We start from the raw sequence: 24,297 nt of genomic DNA, 5'->3' as shown, positions 1-24,297 counted from the left end.
TGCATCTTCAAAGTTGTTTACAAAAAAGGGGAGGAAAGCACTCACACACATTCCATATAATGTTTGAGTGAATGTAGCGAAACTGCTACTTGTAGGCGTAATGTTTGCCACACCTAAGGTGCATCATTAGGTGGGCATTTCTCATCGGTTGTGGAGATGTCGTTGATCTTCTATGTGAACGAAGGGTGTAATTATGTGTCACGTGAAAATATGAAGTGCAGGCAAATGATTCGGCTCAGACTCAAGAGGGACACCAGCTCCACACTATGTTGTGCCGAATTTTCACCCCCTTTCCGAGGCTATATGATGAGTAGTTCCATTAACACACTTTCCTCGATGCGAGTCTGTTTAAAGTCGGAAGGGATGTAGGTTGTAGCATCTGAGTGTAGCCGCGGCATGAAAAGTACACTGCAGACGGTGGGGGTCTTGGTGAAAGAGCATATTTGTGTGCATGTCCACCAGCTATGGTAACAGAGGATGACATGCGGTAGTGGGCTATTTGATGTGGATGATTTGCTTTGTGAAGCCCTCTTCATCTAAACAACGTTATTTGGTGGAGCAGTATAAGCCACCCGGACGTTGCCATTTGGAACCAGTCACTAAGTAATATGTGTTTCTTTAGTTTGTGCCCTTTTTATTTTAATCTTCTTGAACTCTCCTGTGAAAAGGACAAGTAGAAGTTCTTTTTGAGGGCCTTCGCATACATTTCATCCTCTCAGTTATTTGCTTTTGCAACGGAAGAAGATCAAAAGAAGAAAAAAAAAGCCTCATATCTGAAGGAGAGGAATAAGAAACGAAGAAAGACACCCCCAAACACAAATGCGCCTCGCTTACCCCACTGCAAGACGCTCGGCAGCGAGCTACGTGTTGCATAATGTGACGGTACCAGAACCGTATGACTACCTTGAAGATCCTGAAAACAACGAAACGAAATCATTCGTGAAAGCCCAAAACGATCTCTTCGGTGAATACATGAGGTCCACCGAAGCACTTGGGAATAAGTTGTATAACCGCATTTCCCAAACGTTCGACTTCCCCCGAACGTCCAACCCCAGTTTTCGGAACGGTCGTTATTACTTTTATCACAATACTGGTCTACAGAACCAAAGTGTTTTGAAGCGTGCCACGAGTCTAACAGACTCCAACCCCACAACCTTCCTTGATCCCAATATCCTGAGCAATGATGGCACAACGGCCTTGAAGGCCACGGCATGGAGTGAGGACGAATCCCTGTTCGCATACAGTGCCAGTGACAAGGGAAGCGATTGGCAACACATTCACGTGCGGCGGGCAGACACGGCTGAGGACACTGAGGATGTTATTGAGTGGGCCAAGTTCACAGGTATCTCATGGTTACACAACACTGGATTCTTCTACACGCGCTTCCCAGCTCTTAAGGGGGATGTGGATAAAGGCGCTGAAACAGACGCGGCGAAGGATCCTTTTGTTTGCTTCCACCGCCTCGGTACGAAGCAGGATGAGGATGTGGTCGTACTCTCTCTACCAGAGCATCCCCACTGGGGGGTTTCTGCTGAGGTATCTAACTGTCACTCGTACCTTGTTGTTTCTATTACCGATGGTTGTGAGCCAAAGAACTTGATATGGATCACCAAGTTACCTATCGATGGAGCTGAGAAGCTTTCCCCTTCTACATTAACATACAATAAGTTGTTTAACGAATTTGTCGGTTCGTTTGAATACTTGGGGAATGATGGCACCACCTTTTACTTCGTGACAACGCGCGACGCGCCGCGAAAGAAGATCATCTCCGTTGACATCGCCACTGGGAAGGAGCAGATTGTTGTGGGGGAGAGGGAGGCCGTCCTCGACCACGCCGCACTCGTGAAGAACACTCTGATTCTCGTCTACCTTGAAGATGTCAAGAGTACTCTTTATTACTGCTGCTTGGACAAACCAGAGTTAAAGAAAATAACCATACCTATCGGAGCGATATCTTCCCTCTTTGCGGACCGCAAGGTGGACCTCGTGTCCTTCAAGGTTACATCTTTCCTCCTCCCGGGGCGATCGTTCGTGTTGGACATCAACGATCCCGAGGGATCACTTCGCGTTTTCAAGGATGACAATATCGAGGGCCTCTCTGCTGATGACTTTATCACGGAACAGAAGTTCTATAACTCAGCTGACGGTACCCGAATTCCAATGTTCATTATTCACCGGAAGGGGATAGTGACGTCGGAGTCTCCGGTGCTTCTCTACGGCTATGGAGGCTTCAACATATCCCTCACACCGTCGTTCAGCTCATCCCGTGTGGTGTTTCTACAGCACCTCCGCGGGGTTCTCGCGGTGCCGAACATTCGAGGGGGCGGTGAATACGGAGAGGCTTGGCATAACGCTGGTCGTCTGACAAGTAAACAAAACTGTTTCACGGACTTCATTGAAGCGGCGAAGTTCCTCCACGGAAATGGCTACGGCAACCCGGCAACAACAGCCATCATGGGGGGCTCAAATGGTGGGCTGCTGGTGGCGGCGGTTGCAAATCAAGCACCTGAACTCTTCCGTTGTGTTATATGCCAGGTGGGTGTGCTGGACATGTACAAATTCCATAAGTTCACTATCGGCCACGCTTGGAGGTCAGATTTTGGTGACCCAGATAAAGAGGAGGACTTCAAGGTGTTGCAAAAGTACAGCCCACTACATAACATCAAAAGCGGGGTTAAATACCCTGCAATTTTGGTGGTAACAGGTGATCACGACGACAGGGTGGTGCCACTGCATTCGCTTAAGTACATTGCGGCACTTCAGCACGAAAACCCAACGGAGGGAGGCCCCTTCCTTGCTCGTGTTGAAGTGGCCGCCGGTCACGGTGCTGGTAAGCCCACCAGTAAAATTATGCAGGAGTCGGCGGATATTTACACATTTATTGCAAAAAATACGAACGCCCAGTGGACAGACTGACGGTGGGGCGTGTTCACTCACCGAATGCGCTTCACATGTTGCTTTCTTGCTCATCATTACACCTCTCGATTTTGTTTTTATGTGAGTGTTGTGTTCAGCTCTCCTTGGTCTAAACTGATAGCGCATCTCTTTATGGTGGTTTCAACCACCTCTGATGTTGTAGTAAAGATTAAAAAAAGCAACTGCTGTCACTGACCAAATGAATAGGGGAGGATGTGGAGACTGATTGTGGGTTATTCAACTGGTTCGGTAGGCCGTCTGTCAGCTTCTTGTTTGAGACCATCACCCCGGCACCTTTACGCTCCATTTGTAATGTTATCTTGTGTTGCCACGTTTCTTCTTCTCTTTTCTCATTTCTCTGACCCTTTTTGTGCTTTTGGGTATATTCACGGCAGGCATGGCAGCCGAGCAGCCAACTACACTGGCGGGGGTATTACTCACAGATGTGTGGCGCGGCCCCCTCCTCGCCACAAGCCGGACGAGCGAGCGGCTGGGACATATCGACTTTGCTATGGTGGTGCCGCCCGTTCGGGCATTCATATACTATATGTTGTGCCCATTTTTATGTTATCCCGTCGCCGCACTTCATTTGTGGGGCTATTACCGGTGCTTGAAGACTCTCGTGCTCCCAAAGCCCTACAAGGAGGAACGCTACGCCTCGCATGTGATATATGGTGTGCAGAAGCGCGTGTATGATAGCCGTCAGAAGCGACTCCACGAAACGGCTGTAACAGATGCCCAGGAGATTCAGCGCGCGCTACAAGTTGCCGATGGGGAACGAAACCACTTTGTAGACGATCCAAGCGCACCTGGTGTGGCGTACTATGTTGTGGAGCAGAGGATTATGAGAGCTGAGGCAATCTTCACTGGTGAGAATTGGGCGTGGGCGTTCATATCAGACAGCTGCAGGTATCTTAGCCCCGTGGTTCTCGCCTACCTTTTTGTTCCTTCGTGTCGTCGTTTGAAAGTTGACCTGAAACTCTGGTCGCAGGGGCGGCTGCGATGGAGGCAACTGCGACATCCCGTGTTGAATTTCTTCAAATCATATCGTGACTACAATGACGCAATTACTCGTATAAACATCACAAAGCCACCACCGAAGGGGAAGCAACCATGGACGACGAACCTGTAGCTATACCTCCGTTGATCTGCTCTTTGTGGCCGCACACACGCATGCGTGTGATCGAAGGGCTGCGCGAACTGGCATTACGTGGTAGTTGATCTCTGATGCAGTGATGTTGTCGAGAGGCTGATTGATTGACTCCTTTTCTCCCCTACTTCTCACGTTTCTGGCATATGTGTACGCGCATACATGTTGTATTTCTCTTTCTGTGTCGTCTTTTTTTTCCTTTTCGTAGTATAAACGACTTGGGCAGTGGTGGAGAGCGTCTGATATGTTGGATGCGGAGGACTTTGTCATGAGTCTGGTTTGTGCACGCACGGAAGACTTGCAGCGGCGCGATGCACTAAGAAGGAGGCGTGCCGACTACATCGTTAGAGAAGACGAAGCACGTGCGAAGCGAAGTGAGGAAGAGTTGAAGCATGTGCTTTACCGTGGCACCGACTATATTTCGCTAGTAGAACATAACTTTCGCCGCTCCCTCGATGATATGGGTCGTTGGTGGGACCTCCTCAGCGAGCACGTTATAAAGGAAAAGCGTGAATGCGAGGAAGCTGAAAGGCTTCAAAAACACATGACTGACATGTGCCTGTCAACGTTTACGAAACGAGAACTCTCGGAGCAGGTGTCAGTGGTGGAAAAGGATGAACGGCGCCTCGCAGAGTTGGAAGAGCTCCTCATTGCTGAGGATAAAGCAGCGAAGGAGGAGTCCGTCGAAGAAGCTATGCAAAGGGTTCTTATGGGCGCCGAAAAGTGCATCGATTTCCTCGATTCAAATTCTCTAACGAATAGGTCTACTGGAAGCCTCCTCACATGTACAGCCCTCCACTCTTTCATTCAGTCGATCGCAGGAGTGCCGGTGTCAATAGAACGAAGCGCCAGCATTACCTTCGGTATGATTTTCGGTCACCACCCATTTCGTCTGGTGCCAAGCACATTCCTCATGCTCCTTCACACATTGTATAACAAGATGTGGTCAAATGAGCCCGCGGTCAACCGTTTTGACATCTGCAAAATACCGTTGTTTCTCGTAGATGGGCCGAAGTTCAGTGGAAAGTCTTTGGTGTCACATCATGTCGCAACTAGGCTCTCGCTTCTGCATATATCTGATAGGGATCTGGTAAACAGAGCATTGGAGGCGTATCACAGCGAGCGTGAAGGGCTGCCCACACTTTTAGCAACGGAGAGCAGTGATGATGTTCCCTATATCAGAGCCTATGAGGAGCACGACGAAAACAACGATGAGACAGCTTATCACAGTCATGAGCGTGTTATGCAAACCGTGGAGTCCGTAATGCGCCTTAGTCCGTGGGCAGTCGCTGGGGAAGAGATTGAGGGGGGCCTCTTACATGGTAGGCCGGTGGAGCCATCGCTTATTGTGCATTTGATGCAGTTACAGATGAAAGACACGCTGGAAGGGTGTAGTGGTATCCTGTTTGATGGGGCAGTGGCAGGTCTAGAAGAGCTCCAGAGATTGCAGCTTATCATCCCTCCCTTTGTTCACCCTTTCAAAGGGGCCTTGAACAACTGGCCATCACCACCGCCATTGCCACCAAGCAGTACGGATGACGGGGCACCGACTGAGGAGAATCAAGCGCAGAGGCTACTTGTTGTGCAGCGTGAAGCGCGGTTGGAGCAACCCGTTGTGAGAGGCGAAGGCAAAACGCGACCATCTAAAAAGGGTGTAGATCTCAGCACTTTGCCACCTCCAGTGCTACCTGAGGTCGTGTACCCGGAGTTGGCACCCGAAGAGCGAGAGGCAATAGAGCGCTGGGAAGGGCGGGAGGAAGATACGAATACACTATTTTCAGCCATGGTCTATATTCACTGCGGGACCCAGGAAATTTTTAACCGCTTTGCAGGACTACGCGTTGACAAGGAAACAGGTGAGCAGTATCATATGATATTTTGCCCACCACCGCCGGAGCGGGTGCCGCACGTTGTCAACCTAGACCGCACAAGAACCTCGACGGCCCTGCTCCACCGCGTTGTGCTTGAACAGAGGCGAAAGTGGGATGCACTGCGGCGTTCCCTCACGCATGAGAACGGTAGTGGTGGCAATTTGTATGAAGTTGACGGCGAACAGGCGTTGGATGGTATCGTATCCAACGTGGCGAGAGTTATTAGTTCCAGGCAAAGGATTTTTGAAGAAAACATGCTAATGTACGAGGCGGCCATGGGGGCTAAGAAGCAGAAGAAGTGGATTGAGGACACGATTGTGGAGATGAGGGAACGACGTGAGGCGGAGCGGAAAAGGTTGATCAAGATATATACGGAGAGCGGTGTACCAATTCCACACGAATTGGAGGATACATCCCCATTGCCGAGCGTCTACACTATGCCGGAGGAGACACCCCAACTATTCTTTAGGGGTCTTGCCATCTTTACGTCGTACTATAATGGTATATATGGATGGACTGGGGCCGCTGTAGAATCGCTGGTGCGTATACTTCTCGGCTACCGCAAGGTGGCTATGGAGAAGTACGAGCGTTTCTGGAACCAACCAGATGAAAAGCAGGGGAAGTTGGACCGCTTCGTAGAAAATTACAACAACATCCCTTTGCAACTACTTGGGCAAGCAGTGTGTAAAAACGAGCTTCATCTGCTGGTAGACCAACTGCGAGACGAGCTGTTTAGCGTTGCAGAGGCAACAGGAAGGGACGTCACCACGCGGATTGATTTGATTACAAAGAAGGAGAACTTCCTGGGACCGTGGAGCACGACGGTTTGTAACGTTGCCATCGCCACTGTGAAGGGAGAAATAGAGCGTTTCATGGCCACACTGAACATGGTACTTATCTATTTTAGTACTGTCGTCAACGAACCGTGTGTGTTTGAGGAGTTAGAGTCTGAAGCTGTTATGACGCGTGCTGGAGTTGACGGCGTCCAGGAGTTGGCAAAGGGGAAGGATAAGAAAGTCCAAGGATCGAAGAAGCCACAGCGACCCGAAGACTTGGCCGAGAAAACGGGAGAAGATATGCTTGTCGAGGCCATTGGAAAGCTTGTTACCACCATTACGAACTACGTCGAAAAACTCCAGGGACCGATAACGGCCTCACAGCGAGTGCGAGAAAACGCAAAGGCGGCAGCTGCGGCTGCGGACGATGGGAGGTTCAGTCTGATTCTCACGAAATGTATGCCTTTTGTTCATGAGGAGCTGGCTAGTATGCAGGAGCGGATTGGGCGTATTCGACAGTTCTTTGTTGGACTCATGCGCGAGGCAGAGCAGTACTGCGCGAACTGTAGAGACACTCTTCTAGCGAAGGCAAAGGAAGGTCGGCTTAGCTCTGCTTCCGCTATAAACACGGCCATCTATACTCTTCGCAATGCAATTGAAACGGAGCGGGCCATCCCTCCCCTGCACTTGGGACAGCAAACGTTCTCTGTTCTCTCTGGAGGTCCGAAACAGGACGAGCGCGCGGTGACACCTCTGTCACCGTATGAAGTAACAAGCGTACATGAGGTTCCCATGATCCACCGAACCCTCTCTGCGACGAGGCTGATGAGCATGATTCGCACCTTTCGAAATGTGGCACCTGACTACACATTGGCGAGCGCCGAGTTTTTCTACATTGTGCAACCTGATGACTACGCGGGCGCACAGACGAGGAGTGTTCGCCTCAAGACGAGGCGTGAGGTCTTTGAGTCATTTGACCCTCACGGTTGCGGTTATATTGACTGGCGTGAGTTTGTTCTTCACCTGATGCTTTGGTGCGAAGCGGTGCCCGACATGACGAGGCGGGACGAACCAAACAACTACTATATAAGGGAATGTTCCATCGAGGAGCTCCTCGAAACAAAGACAGCGTTGTTGGGTGCGCAGGAAGTGGATGAGGAAACATTTTCAAAAGTGCCCTTCTACTTCGCTAAGGATCTTAGCGATGACCGGCTAGGGGCGTATATGCAAGCACTGTGGTTAACGTTCGCCGATGATGATGGCAAACTTTGCCCTACGCCGTTATTGGCGATGATGTGCGCGGACAGGCAACCCGTGCGAGGGGCGCAGAAAGCGTTTGCAGTGTTCCCCTCCGCGCAGGACGGTTTGTTGACTCCTTGGGAAATAGATTGCGTCTCCCACATGCTTGCAACAAATCCCCGAAACATGTGTCTTCCAGATGTCTTCTCAAAGGAAAACATAGATATTCTGTACCATGGTGAACGGGCTTTGTCTTTCGACTCAGTGTGCGAATTGGTGATGGGTCGTAGCATGCTTAACAGCACCAAGGCGTTTCTTCGAAAGACATTTGCCATCGATGTAGATTGATTGGATGTAGTTGTGGGTTGCATTTGTAATGATTTGAACACCACAGGATGACGCTGGAAAGGGTGAGTGCGTAAACACACAAAAAAAAATGAATGTAACATTACTGTCTGATTTTCTATCTGAAGCATATTTTAGATCTGTTCCTCCACATCCCCCCCTTTACACCTTCCAGAGGGGGGAGCTTGTGTTCTTCAACTCCTCATCTCTTGCTTTTATGTAGGCGGAGTTTAAAGGTGGAAAAAAGGAACTGCTACCGAAACAGGAATATTTCTATGTGGGTTTGTGTAGTGTGTGCGACTCTTTGCGTTTGTAGCCGTTAAGCCGTGCGCGAACTATGCACCTATAGCGCATGTGATTAAAAATATGTTCGTGCTGATTTTTGAAGAGAGGCACGACAGAGGAAACAGTGTACTTCATGTGAATGGGAATGGTATCACATTATTATTGTTGTCGTTGTTAGTGGTAATCGAGCGCGCTTCGATTTGGAGATCACTTAGTCACCGCGCGTCGTTGGCCGCTGCGAATGACACTCCGACAAGCCATCTCGGTGCTCCCATGTAAAGCAGCACCCAATGGTGTGGAAGAGCAGAAGTGCCCCCGCTGCGGAACCGTGACGGGGTGTGTGCCCATTTTGTCAAAACAGGGATAATATACGTAAATACGTATTGAAAACTTTTGGCTTCTCTACTGGTGGCACGAAGACAGTTAATTTTCCTCCGTAGTGAATGTGTGAGCTCATTTGTAACCGCCGAAGGGCAAGTTCGCATGCAGCGGTTACGCGTCACCACGGCAACCGACTCTGTTGCTGGCTGCGCTACGGCCACGGGTTCGAGCAGTTTGAGTTGCGCTGTCGTAAGAGCCCTATAAGAACTAGTGTGTCGGGGAACCGAAAAGGGATAGTTTCATCGGTGGTGGGGAATTCACGAGAGAGCACAAAAAACGCGATTCGGGCCATCATGTCACGCGCCATTCCCTTCTGTACTTATTTTTCCCTGACTGTGCTAACTGTTTGCTTCTCATTTGTATTCCCGATCCTCCTCTATTGTGCCTTGTAAACCTTTTTTCATATAATAGCAATTATGCTGTGGGTCGACAAGTACCGCCCGAGGACTCTTGATGACGTAGATTTGTATCCGGAGCTTACCGAAGTACTTAAGCGTTTGGCCGAGTCGCAAGACCTCCCACACCTGTTATTGTACGGACCCTCTGGAACCGGCAAGAAGACGCGCGCCATGGCAGTGTTGCAGCAGGTGTACGGTCCATCCGTTTACTCGCTACGTCTGGAACACAAGTCTGTGCAAGTGACAGATAGCAAAGTCGTTGATATAGCGACACTGAGTTCCCCACACCACATTGACATCAACCCTTCCGATGCAGGGAATCACGATCGCGTAGTCGTGATGCAAATGATACGCGAGATTGCGCAGACCGTTCCCCTGCAGTCTGGCACACCAGGCGCTGCGAAGTACAAAGTTGTGGTGCTCAACGAGGTGGATAAAATGGGACGGGCAGCCCAGCATGCCCTCCGGCGGACAATGGAAAAGTACATGGCGACGTGCAGATTGGTGCTGATCTGCAACTCAACCTCACGTCTTATCGCACCCCTTCGCTCTCGTTGCCTTGCTGTCCGTGTTCCTTCCCATTCACAGGAAAACATAACCAAAGTCATTCGAACTGTGTGTGAAAAGGAGGGCCGGATGCCCCCATCACCCGCATTTTTGGCTGCCCTTAGCAACCAGTCCGAAGGAAACTTACGACGTGCGCAACTGATGCTGGAGGCAGCAGCCATGACAAAAGTTGATTTTTCAGGCAGTGGAGCCAACATTCCGCAGGCTGATTGGCAGGTCTTTCTTGAGGAAATTGCCAACGACATTCTCACGGAACAGACACCAAAGAAGCTGTTTGAAATTCGTGGAAAGTTTTACGATCTGCTCGGGCAGTGCATCTCAGGTGAGGTAATTATGCGAGGCGTCTTGGAAGCCTTGCTTAATTCTGTTAAGCCGGCAATGCGACCGGCTGTTGTTTCTCTTGCGGCGAAGTACGATCACAACATGAAGCTTGGCACCAAACCCATTCTCCATCTGGAGGCATTCGCATCAGGAGTGATGCAACTTCTCAAGCGAAACTGACTACCAGTTACGTAAGTGGCCGTTTTTCTCTTCTCCTTGTTGTTAAATAGATGCGCGGCGGCTCCTTCGCTACCATTTAGGTTTCGCATCCCCCCCCCTATCACCGGGGACAAGCTAATATAGCACTCATGAATAGAACTAATACCCATCACCTGTTTGATCTACCCCTTTTTGTAGTCGAAAGTGGGTATGCAACATCTGTTGAACCTGACGTGAGGTTCAAGTAAACGCTTGCTTTTTTCCCTTGTTCTTACCTTTTTCTTCTGTGCCGTATTGATAATCTTTGATGTACGCACACCTTATCAGTGATGGTTGGGGCCTTGTTTTGGTAATTAGAAAAATCTGTTATCTCGTTCGTAGTACAAAATCCGCCGGGCTCCTCTTCACCTACTCGATACGGTTGGAGCAAAGGACAGAGCGTCGTATGTTTTCTCTGACCCAAACCTGGCTTATCGCTCACTGGTACTGCGGGCACAAGTTTCGCCACCGCTTCATGCGGGACAAGCGGTTTCATCCGTCGCTACAGGCGTCCCACGACGCCAGGAATCGTTTTAGTAAGCGAAGACACTTCAAAACGAACAGGTGGAACTACCAGCAGGCGTACCGTGACATGCCGTGACGAACTCAGGCGGAAATGGGAGGCTTGTGGTTCGTGGTTGGTGTTTGGTAAGGAACGTGGAAGTCACGATAGTTTTCGACGTGCGTACGCGCATAATATGTGGCTTTACTATGTGTTTTAGCACGAATGTTTTCCCTACCCTTCGTGTTTGACATTTTCTGTTCTCATTCACAATAGCGCTGTTCCCCCTCCCCTGTGCACTTCAGTGGTTGGGCATCACCAAGGTAGAGCACTGTGCCCCTCCCCTCCCCCTCTTCAACTGTAGCAATTACGTACGAGCGTTCTGTTTCCCCGTCGTATGGCAGCCCAAACACCACGCAAGGAGGTTGGAGTGGACCTGCGGGATGAATTAGACGCAGACGTGGAGTGTGGCTCCGGTTACATCTCCATCTTCGGACCACCGGGTAGCGGCAAAACGACTATGCTCCTGCAGTACCTCACTTCGCGGGAGCATCACGTACGTAATATGAAGCGGTCTTTCTTGCTAGAGTATGTTACTGGCAGGGCGCTAGCTGGTGACTCCCTGCGGCGGCTGGCGTGGCGTCTTTTGCCGCAAACTAAACGGCGGCGGACAGAATGTTCACATCTTCAGTTTGGCTTGCTGGTACGACAGTGGCTTGACAATGCAGTGGAGGGGAGTGAGCTTCACTTCGTCGTGGACGACGCTGATGAAGTGGAGGAGGGTGCTGAGGGTATTAATCAGTGGCTCTCGGTGTGTGTCGGTGGATCCCAACAGCCGTGCAACTCAAACGTTGTTTGTCTTTGGGTAGTGTCGCAGATGCCGCTCCGTCTCTCAAACTGTTTTCGCTTCCACTTCGTTGCGAGACCCGATGCTAGCGTTGTGCAGTCGTGGTTGAACACGCTCTTTGCAACAAACGCATCCCCACCCGGAGCTGACGCAGAGGCTAATACCCCGAGCCTCACGCTAGAAGAGGCTCACAACATAACAAAGGGTGCAGTTGAGTACTACATGACGCATCTTCCCATGCGAGCAAGTATCGTCACACAGGACATGCGACAACTTCTCCAGCGTGTACATCAAATTTTACCGTTTCTGGTTGCACATGCTGTTGTGGGACGCCTCAATGCGATGCACTACTCGACAGTATGGGGAAGATGGCGAGAGCTCTCGTCATCGGTCGCAACTGCACCTTCTGGTGCTCTTGTGGGGAGTCGCGGAGATCCGTTAGTGGCCGTGCTGAGACGAATTGGATGCTCAGCCATGCTGTGGGCCCTAAGTGCTTTTTACTGTGGGGCCGTCCCAAAGTCAAAGCACGCCCTTGTCTTCGGTGACGAAAAGCTGGCGCGTCGTACAAATTCTACGGAGGTGAATGCCGCATCGCACAAGGCAGCCGTTCTCTCCTCGTTAGCGCACGTCGTCCATCTGCCCCGACTCATGCTAGTTTATCGGTCCCTGCTGAATATTTGCGTGAACCTCCAGGATCCACTCGAGTTCGTGCCCGCAGAAATAGCGGTGCAGCACCACCAGACGTTGGTGTCGTGGGGTCTCATGGTTCCAACAACCCACAGCACAAAGGGTTATCACTGTCACATACCTGTTACATCAGCGATTAGCCTTTCGCAGCATTTGTCGTTGAACCTCTACGACCTCATTCCACGATGAGGCACGGATAGAGTGTGGTACTCTCCGACATAGCATTACGTATATTCGTGTATATATGTTCTCGGGTCGGTGTGACAGGTGGGTTTCATCGTTGAAATTATTTGCCTATCTCCAGTATCTCTTGCACTAACATACAATTTTCTTCGCTAATATGTGTAATCAGTATCGTTTCACCTTTTTGCGTGTACGGCAGGGGCCGTCCATAGCAATGATGGAAGATGTACTCGCCACATACCCTTTTTCTTTTCTTTTGCTTTGTTGAAACATTCTTGGTGACAATATATTGGTTTTACATAGTACTATTGTTACCTTTCATAACGCTGCTCGCGTGGGGGGTTGTTTCCGTCTCGACCGCCCCGCCCTCAACTGAGTGTGGAAGAAGTCCGGAATCTCATTTTCTCTGCAGATGGCCATACATGTCGCTCGTCAGGGGCGGCGAAAGATGTACTACTGGGTTGGAACGTTCATCTGTGTCGTCGGTATCTTGCTGCTGTTAGTCATTCCGTTTAAAGGTGTAGTGCGCGAAAAATTGGGTATGCCATCGTTCATTGGTGGGTACTGCGCTGTATTCGCAACTTTGCTGTCGTTTTTCCAAATTCTTGAGCATCTAACTTGCTTCTCTGACCCAGAATGCCAAACGAAGGTGGTCCGCATCCTTTTTATGGTTCCACTGTACGCTATGATATCGTGGGTGTGCCTTCTAGCTCCTGGTGCAGCTGAGTACCTCAACATCCTCCGGGATGCGTACGAGAGCTACGCCATCTACGCCTTTTTCCAGCTCATGTTGGCTCTCATGGGAGGCGTTGATACTTTGTACAGGGCCCTTATGTTGGAGGAGTGGCCACCCGTGCCACATATCTTCCCTCTTTGTTGGCTGGAGCCGATGAAGGTTTCACCCACGTTTGTGCGCAACTGTCGATTAGCTATCTTCCAGTTTATGGTGGTGAAGCCACTGGGTGCCATCGTTATTATTATCTTAAAAGCAAAGCACGAATTGGGCGGTATACTCGACGTGAGCAAGGGTCATTTTTGGACTGCCCTGATCTGCAACTTTTCCATCACGACAGCCTTCACAGCGCTAGTTTACTTCTACGTTGGGTTGAAGGAGTTCATGGAGGGCACAGATGCCCTTTTGAAGTTTATATGCATTAAGGCGGTTATCTTTTTATCCTTCTGGCAAGGGATACTGATTCAACTTCTCGCAGCCATGGATTGGCTACCAAATTTTGGGTACTGGACCAAAGAGGAAGCACCACAAGGACTGCAAGACCTACTAATCTGCATTGAAATGATGTTTGTAGCCTTCGCTCATCGCTACTGCTTTGGGAGCGACGTGTATGACCCTGCTAACTTAGTCTCTATTGAGGAGAGCCAGGGTAATCTCGATCCATATGCAGCGGGTCGCACAATTCCACCGATACGTTACAGCGTCAGAGAAAACCTAAAGTACACTCTGAGGAATGAGGATATTTTCAACGACATCAAAGCTATCGTGCGTAATCAGTAGGCTCCCGGCGTGGGGGTGGAGGAGACCTGGTGGGGTATGCAAAAAGAGGGGTAGAAGTAGCGTGAGCGGATGCTCCTACGAGGTGTGTAGAGCACCGAAAACTTTCCTGGATTTGCTTCTTGTTATTCCCCTTTTGCTTGTCTCTGTTCCAGCTGCCTGTTTCCGGTTCATCATCCATAGGTTTAGGCATAGTCTTTTAGTTTCCTGCTGATGAAACTGAAAAGGGAAGGGGATCGCAGAACCCATAAGTGCTTACGAGGCGAACCATCACTATTTTTTTTTTTTGTCGCCCGTGTAACTGGTCACTGGCACCACTTTTTCTTCAACTTTTCTCTCTTAAGCGCCCACTCCACGCATCCTTGGTGAACGTCATTCTTCTTGGTCACCCCCAGTGCTAGGAACTGAGAAAGGGGAAAAAAGAAAGGAAGTTGCTAAAACATATCGCCACATCAATAGCGTAGCACTTTTAAGGGGCATGGCTCCCAAGAAGAAGGTCCCAGACGCACAGGTGATTGACGACAAGCAGCAGGCCCTTGAGAACATCAAGCGGCAATGTCAGGCCGTAGAGCAGTTGCTTCTTTTGGCGAGTGAAGAAATTCGGTGCATTCGTCACGAGAAAAGTGTACTGGAGAAGCGAATTGCAGAGATGGTCCAACAGCAGGAGGCGGCTGAGAACACTACCAGTGAGCAAGTCCGCGCAATGCAGCGTTCAACTTCAACGCTTAGCTATCAGCTCAGTCAGCGCATAAAAAGCCTCGAGCAATCTGTGGCCACAGCAGAGAACGAGAACGCGTCGATGCGCAACGAGCTTGAGACGATACGAACTAAAAAGACAAAAGAATTGGAGCGGTTGAACGGCGAGGCGGCGGCGTTGAAGAAGGAGCTTGAAGAAAAGGCCCTGAATAGCGCTGTGCTTCTGAGAGAGGTGCTCCTAACAAAGTAAGTGGCCCGCTATTCACCACGTGCAGATGGGGGCAAGGAGCGTATTAGAGGGCGGTGTAGAGCGCTTTTTTTTTAAATCCTGCAAGGGGTTCTGTTTCCCATATCCCTTCCTTTCCACACCCTCATGTGTGGTGAGGCGGTTGGTCACGCCCATGATCATATGCGCTGTAATTTGAGGTAGGCCGAGTGGTGGCTGCGTGTCGCGATATGTAGGATCAGATTGAAGAAATACCAATGACCATCACGAGGGTCAATGTATTGTTGATATCATTATTATTTGGTGTTACCGCAAACGCAGGGGAGAGGTATTTGATGGATATGTAACGCTACACCTCCTCAGAGGCTTCTCGGGAGCAAAGTCTATACAACTGCCGATGTGGTTCCGGAGGCGGCGTAGACGGCGACTCCATTTGTATTTTACGTTGAGTACATGCCGCTGAAGTGCCGCGTAGACGTCTGTGGGCCTCATCAGTGCAACCGAAGGAACCCTCTCACCATCCTGCAGTTGCGGGGTGTCGCGCGGTCGCTCACGTGCAAAAGTGCGTACCACAGACGGGTTTGTTTTTGCTCCTGGAATGCACTGTTTCGTGTGCAAGTGCTCACTTGAAGAGGATAAAATTGTTTCACGCATGGAAATAACTCCCTAGTATTTGCAAACCCTCTATGCCGTCCCTTTCCCCCCTCCCCTCCTGACTCTCATCTGATTCGCTTTTATTGTTGGCATTTTTAACGTATATGCGTGTAGAAGGGGAGTGCAAGGGTGGGTATTTCTCTGATGCCTGCCGTTGCAGACTGCACGGTAGTTTTCCCTCTGCGCCACGACCCAGCTTCCACACATCCGGATGTCAGTGGGCTTGTTGGAAAAGCGTTCGAGCGCGTGAACTGGAGGGACGCTTTCGACACATTTCTCGCAGAGGAACGGAGCGCATTGTGGGCCGCGAAGACTGCTTTCGACAACACAGACACCTCCGCATATATAGCGGCCCGTGACGCACTGTTTCCACAAGCCGTCAGTGGTGTTCACGGGGCTGTCGCGTTTCGCAACCGTGCGGGCCACAAGCTTCATGAGACTATGGAAGCAGTCGGTTTGTGGGAATACTTGAAAGGCGGGGCTACGAGGGCAAAGGGCACCTTTACGTTTGTGGATGTCTGTGGAGGGCCCGGCGCGTTCTCTCAAGCACTTTTCGCCATGGGGAAGGAACATAAGCTGCGTCTGCGTGGCTTCGGTCTTACCTTGCGTAATGTAAAGGGTCTCGATTGGTATACTGACCTCCCCTCACGCAGTTTTTTCCCCTGTTATGGTATTGATGGCACAGGTGATGTCTTCAAACTAGAGAATATTGAGAGTCTCTGTTCATTGACGTGCAAAGAGAATGTACGGCTTGTTGTTGCTGACGGTGGGTTTGACGTTCCCACCGAAGTCGTGAATTTCCAGGAAACAATCTCATGTAGGATTGTCTACGGGCAGTGGCTGAGCGCTGTGAAATTGCTACGCCCAGGTGGGTGCTTCGTCCTGAAACTATTCGACTGCTTCTCGCCCTTCACAAGAGCCATCCTTTTTCTAACAACCCACCTGTACGAAAGTGTTCAGGTGGTGAAGCCGCGTCATAGCCGCGTTGTGAACAGCGAGAGGTATTTAGTGTGCATTGGCTTTATCGGTGCCCCGAAGCAGTGGTTGGAGCACTTCGAACGCTGCTACCAGGAGGGCTTCGTTGACAACGACAACATTCCTACAGTTTTACCCACGTCTTTATTTTCTGGGGATAAAATATTTGGCGCCGATGTGGAGCGTATGAGTGCCACAATTGCGTCTAATCAGGTGAGCGGGTTGCATGCCATACTGGAGAAGCTGCAATCCAAACCGGCAATGGAGGAGGTCAAGTCATAGGTAGTCCACTTAGAGTTGTGGAGAACTCAAGGGGGGCTACAGGTCACTGTGTCTAATGCTACTGCTGCTTTTGTTATCGCTGATGAAAGTTGTTCCTTCGTTGTATTCACGCGAAGAGAAAGAAAAGGGGAATGCATTTCGAATATAGATATTCCCCTTCCGCTTCTTTTCTTTTTGTTTGTGTCCCCTGTTTAGGAGTGAACCTTCCCATAACTAACACAGCATTTACTACAGCGGCCATACTAATCTCTTTATTCTTGTTAGAAATTTTTGCTAATGGCACTCACGCTTGCTGCTCACAAGACACTCCCACGCCGCAAACTGGTGCTAGTCGTTCTTGACGGTGTTGGTATTGGCCCCCGTGATGAGTACGATGCCGTCCATGTAGCCAAGACGCCCCTCATGGATGCTCTCTTTAATGATCCCAAGCACTTCCGCTCCATCTGTGCTCACGGCACCGCTGTCGGGCTCCCCACTGATGCCGATATGGGAAACAGTGAGGTCGGTCACAACGCTCTTGGGGCCGGTCGTGTGGTCCTGCAAGGAGCTTCGCTTGTCGACGACGCCCTGGAAAGTGGAGAAATATTCACGAGCGAAGGATACCGCTACCTCCATGGCGCCTTCTCACAACCTGGACGCACCTTACACCTCATTGGTTTACTGAGCGACGGTGGTGTGCACTCACGCGACAACCAAGTGTATCAGATCCTTAAACACGCTGGTGCTAATGGGGCCAAGCGCATTCGCGTGCACGCGCTGTATGATGGCCGTGATGTACCTGACAAGACCTCCTTCAAGTTCACCGACGAACTCGAGGAAGTCCTGGCGAAGTTACGTGAGGGCGGTTGCGACGCCCGCATCGCGAGTGGCGGTGGTCGTATGTTTGTGACTATGGACCGCTACGAAGCGGACTGGTCGATCGTTGAGCGGGGCTGGCGTGCTCAGGTGCTTGGTGAGGGACGCGCCTTCAAATCGGCCCGCGAGGCCCTCACTAAATTCCGTGAGGAAGATGCAAACATCTCGGACCAGTACTACCCACCATTTGTCATCGCTGGTGACGACGGCCGACCCATTGGCACCATTGAAGATGGCGATGCCGTGCTCTGTTTCAATTTCCGTGGAGACCGTGTGATCGAAATGTCCCGCGCCTTCGAGGAAGAGGAATTCGACAAGTTCAATCGCGTACGCTTGCCCAAGGTGCGCTATGCAGGCATGATGCGCTACGATGGTGACTTGGGTATTCCTAACAACTTTCTTGTCCCCCCACCTAAGCTCACGCGGACAAGCGAGGAGTATCTCATTGGTTCTGGCTGCAACATCTTTGCCCTCTCCGAGACACAAAAGTTTGGTCATGTCACATACTTTTGGAATGGCAACCGCAGCGGCAAGTTGAGCGAAGAGCGTGAGACCTTCTGTGAGATTCCAAGTGATCGCGTGCAGTTCAACCAGAAGCCCCTCATGAAGAGCAAAGAGATCACTGATGCCGCCGTCGACGCAATAAAGAGTGGTAAGTACGATATGATCCGCATCAACTACCCCAACGGTGATATGGTTGGCCACACCGGTGACCTTAAAGCAACGATTACGTCACTTGAAGCCGTCGACCAGTCACTCCAGCGGTTGAAGGAGGCGGTGGACTCCGTGAATGGCGTGTTCCTCATAACTGCAGACCACGGAAACTCAGATGATATGGTGCAACGCGACAAGAAGGGTAAACCGGTACGTGATGCTGAAGGTAATCTCATGCCACTCACATCGCACACACTTGCACCCGTCCCTGTTTTTATCGGAGGCGCTGGTCTTGATCCCCGTGTGCAAATGCGGACAGACCTTCCGCGTGCGGGCCTTGCCAACGTGACGGCAACATTCATCAATCTAATGGGCTTTGAAGCTCCATCAGACTACGAACCGTCGCTCATTGAGGTAGCGTAGGGTTAGAACATGCGTACCAAGCAAACGGAAAGGGAAAGAAAGTCGTATGAAACAAGGAGAAGGGTGGGAAGGGAGGGCAGAGCGAGGTATTAAAGCAAAAATGCTGCACGTGTGCTGGGTTAAGTTGACGGGAGTGGCTTGCTTCCATGTCACCTCTAATCACCTCCGGGGTAAAGTAACACTTACATGTATTTAAAGAAAGCGGGGCCGCGAAGACGCCTCCGCACATATACATATATTCCTCACCGTAGGATTGCTGTCTCGCATGCCTTATTTGCGTGACACGTAATAAAAGAGAATGCGCGGGGGCGGTGCAATTTCGAGTGGAGGGTACGTGTGCGTGGGTGTGTGCGGCCGCGACTGTGAAGGAATTGAAGTGACTGAGGCGGCAAGCACAAAGAAGGTGTCTGCACCTCATGTTACAAATGCAATAATGTGCTGGTCGGAACCGATTTTACCAAGCAGGGGCGTATGCATCCTTGGGATGTTTACTAACTAGTGGAGTCACTGCCAACTCATTGGAGACAAGAAAAAAAAAAGGGAGACGTTTGGACAAGAGAGGACATTGGTGGGAAGTTTTGTTCTTTTCCATCAAACAGATATATATATATATATATATATATACTATTCAATTACTGGGGGGGTTTTAGATTGTGTTGCACAGAAGGAGGGGGGAACGGAGGTTAAAAGAAGGAAAGGGAAAGAGGGGAAATATACCCCCTCAGAAAAAAAACAATGATATAACAAAGAAGAACCTTTGGAATTTAAGGTGGCACCTTTCACAAAGACATGGTGAACACCAAGTGTGAATGTGATGGAAGGAATGACTAATGCGTTGATAATGCACACCTTCACACTCCTGCGCCACAGACGTTGCATTGCTGTCATTATTTTCTACTTCTACTCATCAATTCTCCACCTTTTTCCCGTTTTGATAACTGCTTCACGCCGCGGAAAGTAGCAGCAGAGCTGTAGTTAGTCGAACGGTACGCTACTCGCAGGTGGGGTGCCTTGGTTTTTATTTTTATTTTTCCTTTCCCTTCCCAGCAGAATGGGAACGAAGGAAAATGCAACAAAGGTAGTGGCAGGTAATTATCCCTACTCTAGCGTAGCGCGTGGTGAACATTTGGTGTCGCACCGCAGCCCTCCACGTGCACTCAAATGGTTAGCGCCTGCCGCTCTCCTCTTCGCTGCTGGTGGGTTCTACTTCACTTGTCGTTGGAACAATGAGCGGGCAAAGGACGGGCCGTGTATAAACTGTAAACGTCAGCAGGAGATTATCGAAGAAGTATATTTTAACAAACAGACTGTGCAGAAAGGAAATCGGCTATAGGAACCTTCTTTAATGCGTTGTGTGGTTGATAGGACACACACGCACACACACAGTGGGAGTGTCTCGAACCGAACTTCGCGTATTTGAGCTTCATCATGATAGTTTGTGCCGTGAGTCAGTGTGCCTCCAAACGTGCGTGCGGGGACTTCCCAGGAACCTTCCTTTCTTGCGCCGTGCACTTTTTTTTTTTTGAAAGGCACTTCATTCCCCACCCATCATGCCTCAAACAAAATTTTAAAGTTCTCGCACCGAATGGATCGCATAGAAATATACTACCAGTTTTCTCTCCCTTTTCCTCTTTATTCACCCCTTTCCATAGTTAGTGGTTGCCTCCTTCAATTGGTGATGAGCGACCCCCTCGTTGCGCAGCTTGAAAAGGATTTCCGCGCGATTGAGCAATCGGATCCGTCCATCGCCGATGGCTTTCGGGTAGTATACGACCGCGAGGTTCCCTGTGAGTTACGCGGAGCGGACGGGAGCGGTGACGGCTCACTAGAGGGTTTGAAAGTGAAGGTACTGACACTTGGTGACGATCACACTCTAACGGCATTGCGTGTAGAGGTAACGAGTGAATGTGACCTCTTCTTCCATCAGACATGTGTCATCAATCACGTCGGCTTCTTGCGACTGAGAGAACACCAGAGTCTTGTGTGTGACTTTGCAGACTTTCTCATGACGTTTTTGAAGATGCTCAACCGTTGTATTAAAGAACCCCAACGCTTTTTAATGGTATATGTTGTGGGGGCGGATGGAACAGCTAAGATGGAGTTTGTAGAAAATTTAGAGTACAAAATTATCAACGTTTTATCCCTCCCCTTTCGCGCCTCGCCAGAGGAGGTGGTGCGGGAACAGATTGGCTACCGCTACAGTGCTGTCCGCGCCAGGCTAGCCATTTTGACAGCCCAACTCAAGAGCGCTACTGTCACACTTGGAAAAACGCGATAAGAGTGCAAATTCTTCAGTGCGCGCGGGGGGAAAGTAGACGATGCTCCCGTGGCGCGGAGTATTGCGTAGAGCATCGAAACTAACAAGGAAGAGAGTGGTAGTATCACCACATGATGTCATAGAACCGTGCTTTGGGCCGTTGCTGCCGCTGTTTGGAGGGAGAATATCGCACGCACCTCTATAGAAAAAAAAGAGGGGGAACGTATACATGCAGGCTGCCGGAGAAACCGGAGCTAATGTCGTTTATATTTACCCCCGGTGCAGGAGGTGGAGGTTGCGAAACTCAGTAAGTTAGTTTGCGGAAACGAGTCGCCTCTGCACAACTGCTAAACACTACCAATGGAAGATGGGTTGAGGTTCACTTTCACAGTCGTCTGCATTTTTCACATCGGTGTGTGTGGGTTTATTTGTGTAGATGTTTCCTTTTTGTTTTCCTCTGCTTAGTCTTGCGGGTCTTGTGTGTTTACCCCGAAGAACACAATTGTTGAGTGTGTAATTGAAGTGATTGTGTTGTAACGCAAAAGGCGTAGCTGGATTGTTTTATTTTTTTTTTCGTCCATTCCCTTATGTGCTGTCTTTCCTCTCCCCTCTGCTCTTGGATTTCGTATGTCGTCGATGTCGGGAAAATTGTAGATGTTTTCCAGCGTATTACTGCGCGGGGCATCGGAACCCGGCCGGAGGGCAATAACGCTGCCCACACTGCTCGATACGGTGCGCCGCGATCCAGGAATGACGGCCGTTTATTATGCCAATCGTTACTTTGGAAAAGAACGAATAATGGAGGTAACACGCGTCCTGTGGGGTGAACTGAAGTTCCACGGCCAGGTCACGGTGGATCGTATAGACGGGCCAGAAGAGCCCCCACGGTGGTACCCCGTGTTTTCTGTGCCGCGCAAACTCCACCGAATACGTCGCCACTGTGCGGAGGAGGAAGATCTCAGCGTGCTGCAGCACACTGATTTAACATCGGATAGCGCGGCACCGGCACCGGGAGATAATGATGCAAGTGCATCCTTCGCTGCCGCTGTCGAGGACAACATCATCAATTTAGTCCACTCTATCCCGGGGCGCAACATCCAGTTTTATATTAGCGAACTTCCCACCTCCATGCAGCCATATGGCCCGATGGCGTTTAAACGGTTGCGGCAAGCTGAGGTAATCATTAGGGAACAGACACCGCAGGGAACTTTTGTATGGAAGTAAATTTTGTCCTCGATTTATGAACACGTAATTCCATACTTTCAATGCGGCAACATCGTGTGATCGTTGGTGCTGCCATCATTTTCCTTGCTTTTTTTTGTTTTGCTCCATTTTTGGCTGTAAAAACCTCTTAACCCCTGTTATTTGTATTTCTCTATTTTTCATTCCTTGGTCTTTCGGTCTTTCTACAGCGCGTCATCTTAACTACATACCTCCTGCGTGTTGTACGTCAGTTGGGAGAGACGAAGCCACAGGTGGGCTAAACATCATTTCGTCACCCCCCCCCCCAACTGAAGTAAGGGAGGGCGTGGTGAATTGGCGGTGTAGCACACACACGTACCAACGTATCAGATTCAACAATGCTCGGTAACTCACAAGGCGATACGGCGGAGTTTGGAAGTTGCCCGGGGAGGAACTTTTCTTCCCTCCTGCGCTACCCACCGCTTGCCCTGTATGTTGTATCGATAGGACTCGTGGCGTATCTTATAGGATGGGGTCCTGGCGAGGGTACGGTGGTGAATGCCGTCAGTGGCTCAGCAGTGGCGTGTTTTGTTGTTGCACGAACTCTACGTGGCGTGCTTCATTTTCTGTGGCGGGAGCGTGGTCGCATCACATTCGGCCGTGTGACCAGGTGCACGAGGTCGCGAGCACCCACTGGGTTGAAAAGCACCGGCGCCATTCACATGTCGTTAGCGGACGCGGCGTTGCTCCCGCTCTGCACGTTGGTGTCAACTTTTCACAAAAACAGTGTCGTTTCGTACCTTGCAGATGTGCTTTACCCCTCCGGCATCAAATATACTCTGGTTTATCATTTTGCCTGGGTGTTCGGTATGGTGCTGACGGCTGGATGTTGGAACGTTCTGCTTCCACTTGAAGAAGGTAGGTTGATGCCACTGGAAAAGATAAAATCATTCCTTTACCACGGAGCCTTCACCTTGTCTGCATGGCTGCTAGTCCCGACGCTTACGTTTTTGAGCAGTGCACTCCCATGTAGTGGAAGCAAAATGACGCTTCTATTTAACGAAAGGTGTTTGTCTTCTCGACACCGCAGGTACGTTGCAGAAGGATACTTAGGTCTTGTGCTTCATGCTCTCGTTGTGGATGGGATAATAGGTTCACTGTCAACCCTCGGGGGCTGGTGTGTTAATTTGCAACTCTGTGATGAGTATCTGCTGCAGCTCACGATGGCTCACCGCTTAATTTACGTGTACGGCGCCGTGTTCATTGGTGGTCCCTTTTGGTCCGGCTTCTGTGCATTGTTTTCTGCCTCCCTACTGTTCAAGATGAGAGGGTCATTTTTCTCGTCATGTCGACTACTGCAATATGTAGCGGAAGCATCATTGGAACTCTGCGTGCTGAGTTCACTTTGCTGCATGATTGAGCCCCTCACTCCCTATGCTATCTTTATTTGGTTGGGCGTGTTCTTCGGAGGGTGGACGGTTATCTTCGCCTCCTTGCTACATCGGTATGGCCTGACATTTTGTGAAAATGAGGAGGAAATGCTGTTTGACTTGTAGGCGTATCCATGTTCTTTCCCTTCCTCACACGCACACACCTACGCATACAGTTCCCGCTTCTCGGCATTTGGAGGGAGGGCGCCGTGTGGCCTTTTGCCACTATCCACGAGATCTCCCTCCGAATTGCGGCACATGTTCTTGCTCTCCAATATATTGGCTATGTCGGCGCTCCGCGGCATATGTCCTGCTCCGTGCTTTTCGGACTTTCTCATCGAGATCGCTCTTAGCGTCTTCTTGGGAGGTGCTGTGAATGGACACCTGGGAGTGGAACGGAAAATCTCTTGCACGCAGTGTGCCGTTGTTGGAACATCTTTACCTGAAATATTCAAGCCAGGGTAACATTGCGCTGTGGGGCTGAGGT

The 24,297-nt window shown here is 50.2% G+C and overlaps 13 protein-coding genes across 13 annotated transcripts, besides 1 other annotated feature; 12 read left to right on the top strand and 1 right to left on the bottom strand.

The window, feature by feature from the left end:
• Positions 1-819: 819 nt before the first annotated feature.
• Positions 820-2,916, top strand: Tb10.6k15.2520 (prolyl oligopeptidase, putative; the record flags this gene model as incomplete). The annotated part of the gene is made up of 1 exon (XM_817943.1): positions 820-2,916. One exon carries the CDS (start codon positions 820-822, stop codon positions 2,914-2,916), a length of 2,097 nt encoding a protein of 698 aa, XP_823036.1.
• A 397-nt stretch (positions 2,917-3,313) lies between these two features.
• Positions 3,314-4,048, top strand: Tb10.6k15.2530 (hypothetical protein, conserved; the record flags this gene model as incomplete). Its single annotated transcript, XM_817942.1, has 1 exon — positions 3,314-4,048. One exon carries the CDS (start codon positions 3,314-3,316, stop codon positions 4,046-4,048), a length of 735 nt encoding a protein of 244 aa, XP_823035.1.
• Positions 4,049-4,310: 262 nt separating this feature from the next.
• Tb10.6k15.2540 (hypothetical protein, conserved) lies at positions 4,311-8,300 on the top strand (the record flags this gene model as incomplete). Its single annotated transcript, XM_817941.1, has 1 exon — positions 4,311-8,300. The coding sequence occupies one exon, from the start codon at positions 4,311-4,313 to the stop codon at positions 8,298-8,300; it is 3,990 nt and encodes a 1,329-aa protein (XP_823034.1).
• Positions 8,301-9,379: 1,079 nt separating this feature from the next.
• On the top strand, positions 9,380-10,429 carry Tb10.6k15.2550 (replication factor C subunit 5; the record flags this gene model as incomplete). The annotated part of the gene is made up of 1 exon (XM_817940.1): positions 9,380-10,429. One exon carries the CDS (start codon positions 9,380-9,382, stop codon positions 10,427-10,429), a length of 1,050 nt encoding a protein of 349 aa, XP_823033.1.
• Positions 10,430-11,346: 917 nt separating this feature from the next.
• On the top strand, positions 11,347-12,672 carry Tb10.6k15.2570 (hypothetical protein, conserved; the record flags this gene model as incomplete). The annotated part of the gene is made up of 1 exon (XM_817939.1): positions 11,347-12,672. The coding sequence occupies one exon, from the start codon at positions 11,347-11,349 to the stop codon at positions 12,670-12,672; it is 1,326 nt and encodes a 441-aa protein (XP_823032.1).
• Positions 12,673-13,078: 406 nt separating this feature from the next.
• Positions 13,079-14,179, top strand: Tb10.6k15.2580 (hypothetical protein, conserved; the record flags this gene model as incomplete). The annotated part of the gene is made up of 1 exon (XM_817938.1): positions 13,079-14,179. One exon carries the CDS (start codon positions 13,079-13,081, stop codon positions 14,177-14,179), a length of 1,101 nt encoding a protein of 366 aa, XP_823031.1.
• Positions 14,180-14,654: 475 nt separating this feature from the next.
• On the top strand, positions 14,655-15,122 carry Tb10.6k15.2590 (hypothetical protein, conserved; the record flags this gene model as incomplete). The annotated part of the gene is made up of 1 exon (XM_817937.1): positions 14,655-15,122. The coding sequence occupies one exon, from the start codon at positions 14,655-14,657 to the stop codon at positions 15,120-15,122; it is 468 nt and encodes a 155-aa protein (XP_823030.1).
• A 282-nt stretch (positions 15,123-15,404) lies between these two features.
• Positions 15,405-15,752, bottom strand: Tb10.6k15.2600 (hypothetical protein; the record flags this gene model as incomplete). The annotated part of the gene is made up of 1 exon (XM_817936.1): positions 15,405-15,752. The coding sequence occupies one exon, from the start codon at positions 15,750-15,752 to the stop codon at positions 15,405-15,407; it is 348 nt and encodes a 115-aa protein (XP_823029.1).
• Positions 15,753-15,896: 144 nt separating this feature from the next.
• Tb10.6k15.2610 (methyltransferase, putative) lies at positions 15,897-17,009 on the top strand (the record flags this gene model as incomplete). Its single annotated transcript, XM_817935.1, has 1 exon — positions 15,897-17,009. One exon carries the CDS (start codon positions 15,897-15,899, stop codon positions 17,007-17,009), a length of 1,113 nt encoding a protein of 370 aa, XP_823028.1.
• Positions 17,010-17,285: 276 nt separating this feature from the next.
• On the top strand, positions 17,286-18,941 carry Tb10.6k15.2620 (2,3-bisphosphoglycerate-independent phosphoglycerate mutase; the record flags this gene model as incomplete). Its single annotated transcript, XM_817934.1, has 1 exon — positions 17,286-18,941. One exon carries the CDS (start codon positions 17,286-17,288, stop codon positions 18,939-18,941), a length of 1,656 nt encoding a protein of 551 aa, XP_823027.1.
• A 599-nt stretch (positions 18,942-19,540) lies between these two features.
• Positions 19,541-19,565: a microsatellite.
• Positions 19,566-20,526: 961 nt separating this feature from the next.
• Tb10.6k15.2630 (hypothetical protein, conserved) lies at positions 20,527-21,219 on the top strand (the record flags this gene model as incomplete). The annotated part of the gene is made up of 1 exon (XM_817933.1): positions 20,527-21,219. One exon carries the CDS (start codon positions 20,527-20,529, stop codon positions 21,217-21,219), a length of 693 nt encoding a protein of 230 aa, XP_823026.1.
• A 633-nt stretch (positions 21,220-21,852) lies between these two features.
• Tb10.6k15.2640 (hypothetical protein, conserved) lies at positions 21,853-22,422 on the top strand (the record flags this gene model as incomplete). Its single annotated transcript, XM_817932.1, has 1 exon — positions 21,853-22,422. The coding sequence occupies one exon, from the start codon at positions 21,853-21,855 to the stop codon at positions 22,420-22,422; it is 570 nt and encodes a 189-aa protein (XP_823025.1).
• Positions 22,423-22,778: 356 nt separating this feature from the next.
• Positions 22,779-23,936, top strand: Tb10.6k15.2650 (hypothetical protein, conserved; the record flags this gene model as incomplete). Its single annotated transcript, XM_817931.1, has 1 exon — positions 22,779-23,936. One exon carries the CDS (start codon positions 22,779-22,781, stop codon positions 23,934-23,936), a length of 1,158 nt encoding a protein of 385 aa, XP_823024.1.
• Positions 23,937-24,297: the final 361 nt, after the last annotated feature.

Source organism: Trypanosoma brucei, chromosome 10, assembly GCF_000002445.2.
Source record: "Trypanosoma brucei brucei TREU927 chromosome 10, whole genome shotgun sequence".
Taxonomy (NCBI): domain Eukaryota; phylum Euglenozoa; class Kinetoplastea; order Trypanosomatida; family Trypanosomatidae; genus Trypanosoma; species Trypanosoma brucei.
The sequence above is the reverse complement of the archived record's forward strand: the minus strand, read 5'-3'. Positions and strand labels throughout refer to the sequence as shown.